Here is a 19,304-nt window from a genome sequence, read left to right as displayed (position 1 = left end):
ATGGTATTAATCTGATGGAAAACTACAGTAAAACTGCAATCTCCTTCTCCACTCTGACTGTTCACAAAGTAGAGAACTTCTGGTCTCATTAAGATACAGTCCAGATTCACAGAACATTTTGATGGTAAGTAGACAGATGCTCACTTTATTTTTATATTGATAAAATGTTTCTTTACTAAAATAATTAAGTTTAATTTTAAGAGACAAGTTGTTAAAAACAAAACCAGACAAGTTGTTAAAACACTAGGAAAGAGAGCCATGGTGTACTTAAAAATACCATCAAGAAGGGTAGACAGAGTGTTTACAGCAAAAGGGACACAAAATCTGCTGGTAGAGTCACACGGAGCTTTTCCCTTTCTCTGCCTTCTCAAAAAAGCACCTCCCAACTAAAAAAAAAAAAAAAAAAAAGTGTTGATTCTACTTGAAGGACACTTCTCAGTCTATGATACAGTCCTTCACTTCTGTTGTCTCCTTGGAAAATATGTCAGTGAAGAATATGCAACATCACTGAACGCAAAATGTAGTCTTTGGAGAAAAGAGGGCTATGCATATAGCTTCTGCAAAGCTCTTCACATTTCTCTCATGTCTCCCTGTGTACTTAACTCAAGCTGTTGCTCCTTTCTTTTTTTTTTCCTTATGATATGGCAAACATCAATTAGTGATATTCTAATTTATTCATTCTGCCTAGACAGACACAGAAGAAAGGTCTTGAACAGATATGTTGTCTTCAAAAACAAAGGCAAAGAAGGCAGGAGAGAGAATGTTGTTATTTATGCACTTATAAATATTTTATACTTATTTATAAAGCATTCTCCTAATCCTAGTGTATGACCACAGTCCAATTTGTGGATGCAGACTCTGCAATACTATGAAACCTGTGGATAAAGCAAGTCAACACTTGTTATTTTAGGACTTCCTACCTTGACTTCAAACCATGTTCGTTTCTTTTTCCATTTCATATTGTGAACGATGTTCTAGTGGGGCCTTTGCCTATATCTTCCAGAACTCAGATGTCCTATATGCCTTCAACCCATACAGATTACCCAGATAGGCCTTCAGGTTACCCTAAAGCTTCCCACAATTCAGTAAAACTGCACTTTGCCAACAAAAGATACATGTATGAGCAGGTAAGAGAAGAGGATGTCTGTGAGGGCAAGGGCACATGGCATGAGATTGAATCCAACGCAAAAACTTGAAATAAATAATACCAAAGTGGTAGCTAAACTATTTGCATATAAATGCTTTCAAAGATGATTATTGGATAAATTATTCATTATGATTAACTGCGTTCAGAGAAGTGTGCTGGCTAATTAGCACATAATTAACATGCAGAGTTTTGAAATAAAGCCTTGTATCATTTCTCAGTATTGTGGTGTCTGCTTGAGAAACAATTGCACAATATAGTCAAGAAACATCGGTGCCTACAGACTGTGCTTAAGCTTGTCAGTCATTTAGCATTAGCATTTACCTTGTAATTAATGACCTTTATACAGGCAAGGCCAGCATTATAAAAGGACAATTGCAACAAACTCCATGTTACACATTTATGTGGCAGGATGACACTGATGGACGTTTGAGTTTCAGAGGAAGGAAGGAGAGGCAGTGCTCAAGGTTTCCCAGCTGGGGTAGCCCACATGGTGCCATCATATGCCAAGGTCTCAGAAGAGCAGTTTGCTGCCTTTCTTGTTCACAAGCACAGGTAACAATATTACAGGGTCACAGTGAGCATTTTCTTTGATTACAATTCCCTCTTTTCCAAGCTATTGCCACAGAATCTTTTGGATTTCATTTCCATAAGAAAGAGAAAGCCAAAAAAAAAAGTCCTGAAAAAATGAAATGTCATCTCTGTGGTCTCAATGAATGCTGAGGGACAGGACAAGTACACCATGTCACAAGGCAGAAGTTGAAGCATTGCTTCCTCTAGGAGCAGCTCTTAAGATTACTTTCTCTTTATTTTGAAAATCATATAAGAGCACCAAATGAATTTAAAACAACAACAAAAAACAACAGTTTAGCCTGAACCATTAAATTCCTTAGACACCATTAGAGGGCACTTTTGTTACAGTGCTGACAGATAAATAATAATAATAATAATAATAATAATAATAATAATAATAATAATAATAATAATAATAATAATAATAAAAAGTCTTCTGTATAGTTTTCTGCAGTCTGAAAGCAAAGCACTGAAGGCACCTTACTGCCCCAGACTTAAGAGTTTTTATTGAATTAAAGTGGTAAAAATGCATAAGGGGAACCGTTAGCTTTCCTAGTAAGATGATTGCTGATCCGTGCAGATTGTTAAAATTGACTGAGCAGAGTAATTTTCCGGGATAGAGGAAAAGGGAGAAGAGAGGAGTACAATGGATCAACAACTGCAAGATCCAGTGAGCAGCATCGTAGATTTATTTCTCCTACTGACTGCACTGTAACCTCTTACCTGTGTTCTGGCGCCTGTACTATATAAAAGTGCCGTCCGTCCCATTGCTGCTGCACTTGGTATGCAAAAGAAAAATGAAGGAATCACGTTGCTGAGACCATGAGCCAAAAATTCCTGCAAAGTTGTTAAAAAGAATATGTTTTTTTTCCCCCTGTTATTCTGTCATTTCAATGTTTCTAGCCAACAAAGGAGTCTCCTATGCAAATATTAGCAATGATAAAGGATGGGCATATTTTTTGAGGGAAAATAGCACATACATACATGATAAAATATCTCCCAGTATAATGTATCTTCTTGCAACACAGAGCTATTTTGAAAGCCACTGAACCCAGATTCATCAAAAGCAGAAGAGACGTTTTGTTCACAAAACAAATGATAGTGCTAAGTTTCGAAGATGAAATTCAGCAAAAGTATTTACATCGTGATACACATCTGCTTTTTAACAGGCAGCAGTCTCAAGTAGTGGGATCTGGAGAACGTCCAAGTTTTTTCTGGCTTATGACTCTACTGGAAGAAGACAGCCACTGTCTTTTTTTTTTCTTCTTCTTTTTTTTCTTTTTTTTTCATAGCATGCTTTAGTGAAAGTGAAGTATGGCAGCAACACTACCTGTATACTGTAATTCATTACAAATGCATTTGATGTATATTCACAATCAAAATGCAGACAAGTCTGGAAAATGACTTACAGAAGAAAAAGTGCAGTGGGGAAACTACCTTGTGTCTGCAGCCTGAGATGAACAGCTTTTAAAGCTTTTCAAAAGCACCCCAACTTGGCTACCCAGCATCAGCCTCCTACCCCGAGGCTTCATCTCCTGAGGGGAATGTGTAAGAGAAGACATCTGTACTGCTAGAAGTACACAGGCTCAGTACACAAATAGTATTATATCCTGCCAGGACAACACATGATCATATGTTGGTCTCCCCAGCACAGGACAGCACCACTTTAAAGAGCACCACTGTAAAGGACACAAGATAGCCTTGCACATCAATGTATCACCATGTAGAGCCCCCTCTGCCTGACCCCTGAATGCAATGCATCTTTGCCACTATGCTGCCACACTGTATGCTCTGTTCTCATGAAGGGTTTGCTCTTTGCTCCATTATTCTGTGCAGACATATAAATTGTTCCCACCACTTCAGTAATTAAGTAGCGTAAGTTACAAGTTTTCCAAACATGCAGAAAGACACACAGGTTGCTGTGCTCCATTTAGTGTCCTTGAGACACTACAGCATATCAGCTCAAAGTGCTTTCCCCCTGCTACCTGGGAAACACTGTTCTGCAGCATCAATAGAAATTCATGAAACAAAGTATTCATTCTGAACATTTTTTTAGAGAACTGAGTAAACAAGAACATTGTCACTGTACATTTCCAGTAATAGCAGAAGCTGCAAAGCACATTCACTGATGTAGCAAGTCTGACCTGCTGAGATAGAATGACCAAATGTCTCCAGCTGCAAAACCACCTGTATGCAAAACCATCATCCAGCTTTATGTCATTTATCTCAAACCATTTAACAGCAAAATGTGGGCAGCATTCTCATCACATAGCACTATTTGGTAGTTAGGACCTTATTTAAAATGCAGTGTTTCCTACCATGGATTTCCACTTGGCTTGAAGTTACCTGTCCACCATAACCAGCAGTGGGGTAGTGCAGGAAGCAAACACCCCACTTTTATCTGCAGCTTGCCTGCTGCAGAATGGAACTCTGCACAGAAAGCTCTTACAGCTGCAAATTTGGCAGTGCTCTCTGAACCCACCCTGCTTCTTTTATATAAATAAACCTTTATTTCAGATGGGACTTCTACTCTGCATAACCCTTATTTTATAACTGATAAATATTATAAATGTCCTGGGGCTGTAAGTACCCGGTTTATTTTTAAAATTGCTTTGTTTCTTTAATCAGTAGCTGATTTAAAATCTTAGCTGGTCTTTAAGACCTCAGCTGCCAGAAGAGAAGCTGTCTTGCCTTAAAACACTGGAAAAACATGTTAACACCTAAATTGGCTGCTGGCTGGACCAAATGCAGCATTATGAGGTTATCCTGAAGGAAGCACTTTCCCAAAAGGTATATCTCAACCAACTATGCTATAACAGAGCTGATTTGTACTAGATTGTGGTTTTACAGTAATCACTGGAAGGCCTCAGGATGCCACATGAAACTTATCCTTTCCTACTGGGCATTCATATATAACACTTTTCCAAAATGGTGAAGCAATTTCAAGGCTTACTGACCTTAAGGTCTCCCTAAGTGAGGAGAAAGAGCTTTACCTGGTTGTCATCCACAGTGTATTTAAACTTTTTAGCAGAGCCTTGGGCTAGAGCTAGCGATGCTACATAACCAACCAGTGCTACTCCAAAAGCTTCAGTGACTACTTCAGACAGGACATTCATGGGCGGCAGCTTTGGTGGTGGTAGCCTGTAATTTAAAAAAAAAAAAAAAAAAAAAAGCAATCCTTTTTGCAATTTTGCAATTCATGAAAATACAAGAGAAACAGAGAAACAGTCTCTGTATGCCTGGTTAACATTTAAATACTTGTAAGGTGATATTTATCAATATTTTAGATTAGTAAGATAACTGTCTATTGGGAACCGCAGGGAAAAACTGTAGTGGCAGATGAAAGTTTTATATAGAGAATTCCATCTGTAAACTGTGGTTTGAGAATTTATGGAGAGCTCCCTTTAAATTATCTCTCTCTCCACTGACATAAAATCCCCAATTCACTAATTTTGTAATAAGAAATAGAAGAGATTCGACTGTATATCTTTTTTACTTTTTCATACTTGGCTTTCCTGAAAAGTTCAATTTAAATCTTTTAAACCACTTAGTATCTTCATAGGTTATGGATGGTATGGAAATGTACTCCATCTAAGGGAGACTTTGTAATGGGGGTTGCTATGAAACGCTGCAGTTAAGAACTGAATCACCCCAGACCACCTCTGTACTCCACAAAAGGACTTTAGGATCTCCTTTCTATTATATATCCATTAGACATCATCAGGTATCCCGTACCTACTCCATAAAGTATTGAAATAACTACAAAAATGTACAAGAAAGTTTGCATTTGATGATAATATCTATACCAATACACCTTTTTAATGTGGGACTGAACTGTGAGAGAGTATTTGAGGAGTTCAGAAATGGACATGATAGATTTTTGCCATTTCTTATTTCAGAAAACTACTTTGACCTCTTCACAAGATGTTTGCAGAACTAAACATATTTAAAAGCCAGAAGCTAATAAAAAGCACATTACCCTTCGGGAATATGTCCCACAACTTCTAGCCCATAGACGTATTCCATATCAGCATAGTAGCAGGCAGCGGATGTAGCAATTATCTGTTTGATTCAATACAGAGAAAGACGTTATGTTTCTGTTGCTTTCAGGTTCTCACATGGTCCCTGTTATTGCCATAGCTAAACACATGACAGGGTTCATGAATTTATCCTTACTACAATTAACTATGACAGGGAAGTATTATTACTAAAATTTCAGCAAATGTGGAAGTGAGGCAAAAGAATCTAAGATCTGGATGCAATAATGGGTTTAGAAAATATGTCTGAAGAAGGTCTATAGTGAAGTTTGGCTGCTCTGTGTTAATAAAAGCAATCTGCAAAAGTCTCTGGAAAGCCTCTTGACAATCAGCATCAAACTGTCCCTGTACAGCATGTGCCTCAGGCCACTTCCATTCATGCCAACAGCTTAAAGTAATTCATAATTTAACTATTCCTGAGTGGTCTGAGGCAGATGATGTTGTCTGAGTGCATCTAATCCAGACTGGCAGAGTCAACTTCGGCACAAAAGAGGTGGTGTGTTTGCCTCCTATATGTCTGTTCCAGCATGTATAAACCTTGCTGAGGGAGAGGAGATTTTGGTCCCAAGGATGTTCAACTTGTTTCTTGTACTTTCTGTGAGCTGATCACATAAATCCTACAAGAACAGGATCAAGCTCCAGTCCATCATCCTTGGTCTGCTGCATTTTCTGGTATTGTTTAAAAGACAATACAGAAACAGATCTTGGAGCAGGGACCAGAACCTCATTTTCCAGCATTTTGCCCATGAGAAAGGATTCTTTTTTTTTTTTTTTTTTTTTTTTTTTTTAAAGACAGTAATTGTGATGATCCACTCTGAAAATAATCTTTCACTTTAAAAAAAATAAAAATAAAAATCTTTTAGATGTCTAGAGAAAAACAGAAACTTCTGTCCTGGTGCTAGTTATCTGACCATAGCTTAATCCTTAAAGTAGAGATTTACAATGCAATAGCTAATTTCAATTTAGCCTATGCCATATGAAAGGAAATCTGTAAGTAAACTTACAGAAAGCAATAGTTTAGGTATTTAAATTTGTTGCAGATAAATAACAGGCAATATCTGAGCCAGAACTACCCAGTACAAGACTTGCCTGGAGTTACAATGTGTCAGTTACTTTTCATTTTCTACATCAAACTTCTTACACTTTAACATGCTAGGCTCCATATTCTTGTAATTATGTAAAAAGTAGTAAGCACATGAAAAATATTACACAAATTGGGAACGTATGTCACTTCTTTCTTAATTATTTAGCCAAACTGTGTCCTGTTCTTACATTTAACATACAGCCATGAAAATTAGCTATCCATTTAATAAGTGGCAGGTGTGGTTGTGGGTAACTATAGACAACATAATAAACTTTAGCAGATTAATTAAACCACTGAAAACTCTGTAAAGGAAAACATCTGATATTTGGCTTCATACTTACCAAAACTAGATCGATAGGAAGAACAATTTTAATGTTTCTCTGAAATTTCTCATTCAATTCCTTAACAAGAACAAGCACCACAATGCTCAGCAAGGAGAGAAGTAAAGCCTCTAGTTGAACTGATCTGATATTTTCAAATATGTAGGCATAAATCTACAGTGATTGAGAAGAACAACAAATTAGAATCAGTTTACAAAATACACTGTTCTGGGTCAAGTGCTATGACATCTTCTACACAACTTGAAATGCTTTGAATTACCCAGGAGATCAGAATCAGTACTCCAGGATTTGAGTCATCTGACACACTAACATCCACTTAACATTTTGCAAGGAAAAAAATCACTAACTTATCATTGCTAAATTCTATGAATTTTCAAAGACTCAAAAAGTGTAGTGAATGTTTGTATATAAAAATGTATACATTTCTATTGGTTGGCAGAAGCAAGCTAGAAAATTCCAGTACATCTGATACTTATCCTTTTCTTATTCCTCTTCATTAAATTCAATGACAAAAATGAGTGTTGCACAAAAATGTTGAGAGAAGCTTGCACAAAGATTTATTTTAGGTGTCCATAGCTTGTGACATCCATTAATTCCAATGGTAAAAGTAACTTCTAAGGAAAAAAAAAAAAAAAAAAAAGACAGAAAAGAGAGAGGGCAAGAAGAAAAAGAGAATGAATAAATGCAGTAGTGGCTGGGAAGAGAAGCAAGAGGAATCTTCCCAGATGATTGCCCTCCTCAGGCCCCCCTCTCAGCACTCATGGGGGTACAGTTTCTAGAGTAACTGTATAGTTTCATCAGGATGCACTCAGTCTCCGTGTTGGTTGCTCTTGCCCATTATACTAAAAGCACTCCATAGAACACACTTTTATCAGGTCCAGATGCTGCATATACTAATTAGTTGTCATGCTTTGTGTGTGTATTGTTGGCTATTTAAATAACTATTTAAATGACTAATGCTATCTACGAGGCTCTATTTCTTTCCCTAGCATGAAGTTATAGGTTAAAAGCCACAAAGCAAGAGATAGAAAGAGGCTGGGGGGAGAAAGGATGATTCACACATCAGTGGAAACTTTTTTTCTGTGGGAAAAACAGCCCTGTGTGGGAATCTGCAGGTGCAAGGGTGCAAAGCACACTGGACCACAAGATTAAAAGTCCTGACACAGCAGGTTCCAGGGTGTTGGGGAATGGCTACAGTACTGCAAGGGAGAGACAGAATGAAGTGCTAAAAGAGGAGACTGGAGCAGAGCTACAGAGCTGCAAATGAGAGGCCTCAGCTGCTTGAAGTATAAGGTGTGGCGCAATGTGATGTAAAATGTAGTCAGAATAATATTGCATCTGTGATGAAGAAAGGAAATATAATGCTAAACATAAGTAACCTGTGGAATAGAAAGAAGGAATAGGAATAGAATGACTGTGAATGAATAAAAGGGATATATTATGATGAATACAAAATTGTAAATAACAGGCCTGGAAGAATGCAGTTGCCTTCACTCCAGTATTGAGGACACAGTTATCAGTGAACTGTAATTTCAGTTCTACTCTGAATTTGAGGCTCCTGAAAATGAGGCATAAATCAGTATGATAACAGATTAACAAAAAATAATGAAAAAAATCACAAGTCCATGGAATGGTTACAAAGGACTGAAGAAAGTTGGAGGAAACTTCCATCATGACATACAAAGGAATAATTATATCCCCATCACAAATTATTTTCAGGCCTTATGAATAAAAGCAATAGTCCATTGCATAGATGTCCTGGTTTCAGTTAGAACAGAATTAATTTTCTTCCTAGTAGCTGGTGGAATGCTGTGTTTTGGCTTAGGATGAGAAGAGTGCTGATAACATGCCGATGTTTTAATTGTTGCAGAGCAGTGCTTATACCAAGCCAAGGACATCTCAGCTTTTTGCTCTGTCCTGCCAACAGGCAGGCTGGGGGTGCAGTAAGAGCTGGGAGGGGACAGACCCAGGACAGGTGACCCAAACTAGCCAAAGGGGTATTCCATACCATCTGACGTCATGCTAAACAATATATAGGGGTGGCTAGCCGGGGGGAGGGGGCCGGACTGCTCGGTTAGGCTGGGCATCAGTCAGCGGGTGGTGAGCAATTGCATTGTGCATCACTTGTTTGTACATATTATTATTATTTTCCTATTATCACCATTGTATTATTATTATTATTGTTGTTATTATTACTTTTGTTATTATTATTTTCCTGTCATATTAAACTGTCTTTATCTCAACTCACGGGCTTCACTTTCCATTTCTCTCCCCCGTCCCAGAGAGGGAGGGGGAGGGTGAGCAAACGGCTGCGTGGTGTTTAGCTGCCGGCCGGGTCAAACCACGACAGTCTTTTTGGCGCCCAACGTGGGGCACGAACCCACGACCCTGAGATTAAGAGTCTCATGCTCTACCGACTGAGCTAGCCGGGCTAGCTCACTAGAGGAAAAAAAAGAGGCATGAAAATGGAAATAATGCATATGCTTAATGAAGCTGCAGGGGAAATAAAAACAAGGTAGGCTCAGTCCCTGGAATTCTGCATTAAAGTTTTGGTTCCTGCTGTGTAGCCTGAAATGCAAACTGTATAGAGAACAGAAGTTAAAATCTAGGCTATAGATTTAGACTGCCTCACAAGTATCTTACTTTAAAAAGACAGCATAAAGGATAATAAAATCTAACAATTGAGACAGATATTTAATTAAACAAATGAAAGGTATTTCTTTTTCTAACAACAAAGATCACTAAAATAAACTGGAAGTGGAATTTTTAATTTTATCAAAATATACTTAATAATTTTCAGCCCCACAGAATCTGTTTTCAAACAAATGTATAATGCTAACAAGGTTTGGTGGTTTGGAGTTTAAATACAGATATTTATGTTAGATGGGAAAAAGGACTAGAAAAATTATCTTAGGAAAGAGTACTGTTCTAGCAGAAAAGTAGTCAATATGATGACATTTTTTCCCCATTCTGATTCTGTCTCTCCTTGAAGACATAACGTTTATTTTGAAGGATGAGTAAATTACAAATAGCTTCCTGATTTTTCCTCTTGTCACTCCTATGAAGTCTTTCATAATTTATAAGGGAAAAAGATACAATAAAAAGTTCTAAAAATTGTTATGGAAAATAAGAAGAAACTGGAGGAGAAATGTATTTTTTCTCATAAACTGGAAGATGTAGACCATCCCATTGGCCTTGGACTTTTGACTGAGGATGAACAATATAAACCAGCACAAACATTTCTCAGAATCTGGAATAAAAACATTTTAAAATCAACTTGTTAAATAAAATGATCTACATGTCATAGGTCTGAAGGATGGTAATCAAATGACAGTTTTTAACCACATATTATCCTACTGTCATCAGACAATGTGGACTGTGTCTTGACTGACTTGGGATAAGTCTTTGTATCCATAATTTTCTAAAAATGCACTTTTAAGAGAGTGAAGACCTTGGCTCAGTGCCCAAACAGGAGCTGTGATTAATTAGGACAAAGAAAGCAATCTGGAAAACTACATTGCAAGCTGTGCCCACGAAGCCATTAAAGTCTGAGCTAGATCTAAGGTAAGGAGGTAAGAAAAGGGAAGAAATAGATTGATTCTTAATTGTTAAAGTCAAAGAGATGTGGGTCTTTTTAAAATGAGCTCTGCCAGCATTAGTTTTCTCTGGCTTTGGTGTTGAATTTAATTTGCCTAGACAAACTGAGATATAAAGAAGGCTGAATAAGTATAATTCTAATGAAGAATTACTAAGAAATGTACATAAACATTTTGAATGTTTTTCGTTCTTTACAAATTGAATAAAAAATAAGATTTGTTATTTTTCTAAAAATATATAGCCAAGACTCCTAGAACTTACACAGAATGGATGAGGCTGTCTGCAGACTACTCGATCCCGCCCCTGCTCAAACAGGGATACCCAGAGCAGGGTGCCCAGCACCACATCCAGACGGCTTCTGAAGGTCTCCAAGAAGGAGACCCCACAGCCTCTGGGCAGCCTGTGCCTGTGCTCTATCACCCATATTGTAAAGTTTAATTGTAAAATTGTAAATTTACAATTGTTAATTGTAAAGCCGTTTAGGCGCAAACCTAAGTCTGTGCTCATTCCTTCTTGTCCTCACACTGGGCACCAGATTGAACAGTTTCATCTCTCTCAGCCTCTCCTCATAGGACAGATGTTCCAGTCTCTTGGTGGCCCTATGTTGGACTCTTTCCAGAATGTCCAGATCTCTCTTGTACTAGGCAGCCCAGAACTGGACAAAGTACTCCAAGTGCTGCCACGCCAGCACTGAGTATAACAGAAAGATCACCATTATTGCCATACTGGTGATACTTTGCCTAATTCAGCAAAGAATACTGTTAGCCTTCTTAGCAGCAATGGCACATCACTCATTCATGTTCAACTCAGTGTCCACCATGACCCCCAGATCCAATTCTGCAGAGCTGCTTTCCAGATGGGTGGCTCTACCATGTGCTGATGCCTGGGGTTGTTCCTCCCCAAGTGGAGGGGCGCTCTCCTTGTTGAACTTCAGGAGGTTCCTGTCAGTCCCGCCCTTCAGCCTGTTGAGGTGCCCATGGATGGCATCACAGTCTTCTGGTAAATCAGCCATTCCTACCAATTTGGTGTAATTTGTGAATTAACTGAGAGTGCCCATCATCAAGACTGTTCACAAAGACGTTAAGCAGAATTGGACCCACTACTGACTCCTGGGGTACGCTGCTAGATACTGGTCTCCAACTAGACTTTGGCCATTAGACACTATAGTGTAGAAAGATTCTCTATGAGGATCTTATGGAGAGTAGTGTCAAAGGCCAAAAAAAAAGATTATTTCAAAAACAAGAATGGAAGCTGAGGCAAACAAATGAAGAATTAGATTCAATAAACAAAAATTCAAAAATTAAAAATTCAAATTATAACACCTTATACAACTTAAGGGCATGTCGCCCTACTACATTTTTTAAAAAATGTTTGTTTCTTTTTGACAAATACAGCACATTACGTAAGAAAAAAAAAATCAGAGGGGAAAAAAAAAAAAAAAAGAACACAAAAAAAAACATGAAAAAGAGGAGGTAAAGGACTGACTTGAACAGGACATGAAAGGACATGAAGGCTTTCTCGGCTAACTTGCAGCACCACAAGATTTTGTAAACAAGTTGCAACACAACCACAAAAGACTGTTTTTTCCAAAGTAGGTTTGTCACATCACAGGAGATCACTTTGTAATGCTGCATTTTCTCACAAACTTGTGGTAGGATAAACATATCTACACAAGGATGAAAGGCAAATATAGATATGTCCTTCTGTTTTCAGATACTAAGTAAAACTTGTTGATAGTTTTCTTCTTGTCCCTTGTGAAATTTAGACTTCACATGTAGCGCTGTCTCACCATTTGTCTTTCTCACATTCATCTTGCCATTCCATTTTGTAAAATCTCTATTGACACTGCAATGTGCAGCTCAATTGCAGTGTTACAAATCATATACAGAGAAAATTAAATGTAATAAATTACATAAGCTATGTGTAAACACAACAATCCCATAGGCTCAATGCCAGTGTAGTAGATTTGTTCTCCATATACAATGCTCATTTTTACATATTTATTCGTGATCTCACTCACTGTAAAATATATTTCACTGGCTTGTTTTACTTTCAACTCTCCTATCACACTTTATTAAACATTCTTATTCTTGCTTTGCCAACCCAAAGGCTGCCTGAAGCAAAACAATGGGCTTTCTGAGTGGGAGGTGATCTGGAGTGGAGAAAGGAAAAAAATACAAATAAAATGCAAAAATACCAGTCTTTGGGGTTTCATGAATTTGGAGTAAAGAACATGTCCAGAAACACACTGCCAAATTCAGTGCTGTTGACTGAGATACCAGAGTTTCTTGAAGCAATCCATAAGTCTAAACAGATACCAGAAGCATTTAAAAATACTTTTATGGTAAAATTGTCCCTTCTATATATGAAGGCTTTGTCATTTGTTATTAAGTTGCAGAGTTTTGTTGTTGTTGCTGTTGATTTGTTTTTACATGATTCTATAGAGCAATTGAAAACCTTAAAAAAATTACTTGGAAAATGCTCAAAGGGGTTCGAAAGTGAAATGAAGGGCAAAGACCTTGTTTCAAACACATTAAAAAATATAAGGGATAAGGGAATAGATTTCTTTCAAAGCATTTGAATTACCTCACTTATGATATCATCAGCACACCAATGTGGAAATATTTCCTTGTGTTACTTCTGTTCTTTATTATTGCTCATAATGTATGTTTTGATTATGTCTTGGCTGTGGTACTTAACACTAGTCATCTCTACAAGATGATAATATGCCTATATGTAAGTAGAGTCACCACAGAAATATCATGAGGAAAAAAAAAAAAAAAAAAAAAAGAAAGAAAGAAAGAAAAAAAAAATAGCTGCTCTCATTTTATATTAAGAAGTATTTATGAAAAGGCTTTTAAAGAATAAACATTTTTTTTTTAATATATGGTGAATCATTTGTAATTGCCTTACAGGCCAACCAACTACTCATAAAAATGACTATGACATTTTGACTTATGTTCTTACAAGATATATTTACTTGCCTTTATTATATGTCCCTAATTCTCATTAATAAATAGTTCCTGTAGAAAAACTTACTGATGTATTATCTAAATAAAATGTTACCAAATGTATACAATACTATAAAACAACATTCTGAAGTGAATATTTTTTTCCTTTTAACTACATAATCTGAATTAACCAAGTTCCCAAACTAACAGGAGAAAATGAAGAGATGAGCAATGCAAGAAACTGTGGTCAATCTTTTTAAATAAGGCATCCTAATTTAGTAGCTAACTAAAACAAACCTCACCTCCTCCCTCATCTGGTAACCAAATCATCAGTTACAATCAATTCAAAGTAAATATCTACTCAGCTAGTAAATATAATTTTGCTATGAGTAAATTATCATTTTGACAGATATTATTATAATACTACTAATTCTTCAGACAAGATATTATACTCACAACACCTAAACTCAGTTTGCTAGAGTAAGTTAACTTAAAGAATCAACCTCAGATCTTTTGTGCAGTAAAATCATACAGCATTGAAATCTTTAAAATTTTCAGCCATCAATGTCTACTTTCCAAAGGGAGACACCATGATAATATATAAAAGGTTATATGCACTTTATAAAAGCTACCTTGAAGCTGTATACTTGATGTACTTCCGGGAAAAAAAAAAAAAAAAAAAAAAGTCATAAAGTAACACGTAACATATCTAGGGTAATTTTTTGCATAACAGATCCACAAATCACAAGTCACTTTCTTTTTACCACAATGATGGTTGTGTTACATTGAGCAAAATATGAAGAAAATAATAAGAAAAATAATGACATTTGAAATATATAGTGTTCCCTCTCAGAAGCTTATCATGCAGAAGTTAACCCACCCTGTAAGTGTATAAAATCTGTAATTGCTCATGTTAATGAAAGGAATTATTGATGCTATAATATGTTTATATTTTAAATTTCAAAATATGACCAGTCCTGCTAACTCTTCATCAAGCTTTCCTAATCTTTTTCTACAAACAGAAGTAGTGAAAAAAAAGTTTTTAGTGTTACTTTTTCTTCATTCACACATGCATCACTAATTCTCCACATATATATAAAGAAAAAAAAAAAGAAAAAAGAAAAAAGACCACATAGTGTGTTAAGAAAATGTTAGCTAATGAAATAACCCATCTCATTTACAGAACTCACATGAAAAAATCCTAGTGGTCCTGATATATATGGCATTTTCATTCCCAGCAAGTACTTCACTTGTGAAGTCACCACATGTGTCGCTGCTCCTGTTGTCATTGCGCTGATCACTGGTTCTGTTAACAAGAAGGTGGCACTGCCCAACTGCAGCATAAACATTGCTACCTGGAAAGCAAAGGTATGTGCATCAGTAAGTGTAATAAAGTGCAGCTTCCTGGTGATAGGGCAGTGAGAGTCATTTTAATAAACTGTAAGACAATTGAGAATAGAACACACAAGTCATTTGAAGGATGAACTGAACTTAAAACTGAACCCACTGGTTCATCTGCATTATCTCATTCACATCACTGGTTTACCAGATTCTACCTTTAGTTTAGTAATGTAAGCCAACTCAGAGAAGCTGTCTTCATGTGACACTTATTATTCTCTCTTACTCAAATATGGGAGAAAAACAAATACTATAAAAACATCAGCTGAATAAGTGTGGTACCGACTCATTCCTGCTCCTCTGATAGTCATACTGAGTAGGCAAAGGGTTGTGGTCCACCTAACCAATGCCAACTTAGAGGGCTTAGAGGGCTCTGCCCTGCCCCAGGACACTATGCCACCAGCGTCCCTATCCCACACAGTGACACATCATCTTAGCTCCTCTGGCAGAATTTTAGCCACCTGATATCCTACTGACCCTGAACATATTGTCTGATATATCATGATACTTGGTGCTCTCATGCTACAACATCAAATATTTCGTGTATGACCAATCCATAGTTACATCAACTTCAAATGCAGAGGTTTCTGGTTTTGCAGCTATTCAGGTAAGAGAGATACAGAATTTACTTTAGATGATGGAGAGTACAAAAATATTTTCTTCTTTACAGAAAACCAGAGAAGTTTATATGGTTTCATGTGCTGTTTCAACAAAATCTATACAATTATAGTAAAAGCAAGATATTTTAAAGATTTTAAAAATCTACTTCCTATGTACTTGGGCAATACTTGAAGTTAAAATAGAATATCTGTATAAAATCAGAAATTTTAAAAAAGGAAGGAAAATCAACATCTAATTTCATAAACACAATCCTATATTCAAACTAGATTTCTCCTCTAGGAAAAAAAAAAAAAAAAAAAAAAGAAAAGTAGACTTTGGCTCAGTTATACATGTATTTGATCTTGAAGATAATTTCAGCTGCCCTGAAATTTTTACAGAAGTTATTTCAGAGTGCAGGGATAGGATCATAGAATTCCTCTCTAATCTGGGAATCTGTTTACAACTATTGTAGATTCTTCATACAAATATAGTACAAAACCCCAAAGTATTAAGTGTCCTACTATATTATCTCATTTTATCCCAGACTGCAATCACTTATTTTCTTTAAAGAATGAGATTTGACAGAGATTGTTTCTTTGACCAAGGTTGTTACTGACTTACAGATGCTACTGTGGTTTGCATAACATGCAATACTTTGCTGGATTACATTAAATTATATTTAAATTATCCCCCTTACAGTGAGTTCTGCAGACTCATTAGATCAAAAAGTATTTTTTTTTTTTACTTTTATATCCTTTTGCATTTGTTGTTCTGCATGAAAAGTTAAACAACTCTGCTCAGAGTTGTTTATGACAATACTGTCCATGAGGATTATTTTGTGTTTACCATATTAAATACAGTCACTTCAGAACACATCAGTCTCCTTTATATTTGTTTTTGTTGTAGTTTTGAGGTTAAAACAATCCTTTTCAAATGTTACTATTCCTTACACATGACCAACATTTGCTTTTTCACCTGTATGCATTGAGCTACAAGTATAAAAGCTCACCAATAAATAAATAAATAAAATAATAAAACACACACACACAATAAAAACAGAGCGGTTTTTATTTAACATAAAAACCTCTAGTGAGCAATTTCCTAATCCCTTGAGATAAAATCCCTTGAGATGAAATATGAGGATAATTTTCTCTATTTCCAACTAATATTATATGAACTGCTCAGTACTACAAAAAATCAGAACATTGATTGCCATTCCAGATTGGACCCCAATAAAGATAATTACTGTTATACTCTCAGTGAGTAGTAATTTAGTTAGTCATGCCTGAAACCAATAATTACTAACTTCAAATATTTTGTTTATCTGTTTGTTCCAATAGTGTGCCTATTCAGATATTTAAAATATTGTTCGCAGTAGCAAAGTTCAATAAGGAATAAATTTTCCCTCCCCTAGTGAGTTTTTCTTTGTTTCCTAAGATCAGTTTGTATTGTACTGATGTGAAATTTCTAAACGTATTATATTTTATTTTCCAGAGGATGAGATGGATATTTATTTAATCAAAATCAAAACCACAGAGGCAGTTCAGTGAGGTAACTAATATCACTGAGAAATATTAGATAATATTAATATTTCAGATAAAGTTATTATTACTACAGTGAATTAGAGATTTATGATTACAGAAAATATCTTCTGCATCTCATACACATTTACTTTTTTTTTTTTTTTAATTTTTCAGCATTTTGAGGCCATGTGACCCTACTTCACAGGTAGAAACTAAAAGGTTAGTCACATTTAAAGCATACTTCTTATTGTTTGTGTATAACTATGGGTTATATAAAATAAATACAAATCTGGCCTATGGTTTCAGATGGGCAATTTCTGAAGCCGCTCAATGAAACAATGAGCACCTGCCTATGCTGATCATCAGTCTCTTACTATAGAAGGTAACTCGGGACTTCCAGAAAAAATGGCAACTCTTCATCAGCATGTACATCCTGCTCTTTATTCACTTTATAGCTAAATTAATTAAGTGTGCATCCATGAAGCAACCAGAAGAGAAAACATCTGAATAGAAGGGTGCAATTTTCAGCATAAACTGGCATGTCAAATTTCTGTTGTCCTTGTAATATTAGTAATGTACAGAACAGCTTAGATAGAGAGAAGGCAAAACATTGTTTGGAAATCAACTTCCCCAAGCCATCAACTTCCCAAAACCATTTTCATGTAAGTTTTCTTGTGATGTATATATTATGTATTTTTAGCATTTATACAGGCATAGATCAAGTCTCAAGTTAACCTTCTCTGCTGGAGGACAGACACAGTCCATAGCTTGGCTAACAGTGCTTTTTGGATAAACACCATTTGAGAGTAAGCTAATGTGACACTGCACAATTACAGCACATTATGTTATGTCATAAAATCTTTCACCCACTGAGCAATAATCAAAATGCAGAGTTTAATATTTAGAGTAATCTACTAATTTAAAATTTATAGTAATCTACTTTATCTTCATTACTGTCATGATGCTAACTTTTGTGGGTTCCTAGTCTTTTCTGGTGTACTGTATGATTTTTGTTCCCTGTTGATGCAAAAAAATTACAGAGAAAACTGACTGTGAAGCTTCAGAATAGCAAATAATAAAATACAAAATACTGCCAAAAGCAAATAAGTTTCTCTTTTTGTTATTTGTACTTGTCGTGGTTTAACCCGGCTGGCAGCTAAACACCACGCAGCCGTTCGCTCACCCTCCCCCCTCCCTCTCTGGGACGGGGGAGAGAAATGGAAAGTGAAGCCCGTGAGTTGAGATAAAGACAGTTTAATAAGACAGGAAAATAATAATAATAATAATAATAATAATAATAATAATAATAATAATAATAATAATAATAATAATAATAATATGATGATGATAATAGTACTACTAATAATTATATGTACAAACAAGTGATGCACAATGCAATTGCTCACCACCCGCTGACCGATGCCCAGCTTAACCCCGAGCAGTCTGGCACCCTCCCCCCGGCTAGCCACCCCTATATATTGTTTAGCATGACGTCAGATGGTATGGAATACCCCTTTGGCTAGTTCTGGTCACCTGTCCTGGGTCTGTCCCCTCCCAGCTCTTACTGCACCCCCAGCCTGCCTGTTGGCAGGACAGAGCAAAAGTCTGAGGTGTCCTTGGCTTGGTATAAGCACTGCTCTGCAACAATTAAAACATCGGCATGTTATCAGCACTCTTCTCATCCTAAGCCAAAACACAGCATTCCACCAGCTACTAGGAAGAAAATTAATTCTGTTCTAACTGAAACCAGGACAGTACTAATAATGGGTTTTTCTTAAACTGTAAAAAGAATAAAATTTTCACATAGTTTAGGATTGTCTCCAGAATTTTTCCTTTTTCAAAATTTAGTTCCTAGGAGATGAAAGAGTAATTCAAAGAGAGAGTAATGTGAGTTAAAAAAAAAAAAAAAAAAAAAAAAAGTTTCTTTCTAGTTTCTTTCTGTGTCTTTTTCTAGTTTCTGTGTCTTTTTCATTAATCTTGAGATTAATTTTGCTTTCATTAGATATAAAATCTTGATAAAGCTCATGCATATGAAATCAGAAGGAGCTGTCAGGGA

At 36.2% G+C, this 19,304-nt stretch overlaps 1 protein-coding gene across 1 annotated transcript in view; it reads right to left on the bottom strand.

The window, feature by feature from the left end:
• Positions 1 to 19,304, bottom strand: part of SLC26A7 (solute carrier family 26 member 7) — a gene marked incomplete at both ends in the record, with an annotated part of 66,228 nt that overhangs the window by 24,886 nt on the left and 22,038 nt on the right. The window contains 5 exons of the mRNA XM_084281686.1: positions 2,441 to 2,554; positions 4,711 to 4,858; positions 5,697 to 5,779; positions 7,180 to 7,332; positions 14,918 to 15,082. Of these exons, the coding sequence (XP_084137812.1) occupies positions 2,441 to 2,554; positions 4,711 to 4,858; positions 5,697 to 5,779; positions 7,180 to 7,332; positions 14,918 to 15,082 (663 nt within the window). The remainder of the gene's footprint in view (positions 1 to 2,440; positions 2,555 to 4,710; positions 4,859 to 5,696; positions 5,780 to 7,179; positions 7,333 to 14,917; positions 15,083 to 19,304) is intronic.

Source organism: Netta rufina, assembly GCF_964035555.1.
Source record: "Netta rufina genome assembly, chromosome: 2".
NCBI lineage: Eukaryota > Metazoa > Chordata > Aves > Anseriformes > Anatidae > Netta > Netta rufina.
The sequence above is the reverse complement of the archived record's forward strand: the minus strand, read 5'-3'. Positions and strand labels throughout refer to the sequence as shown.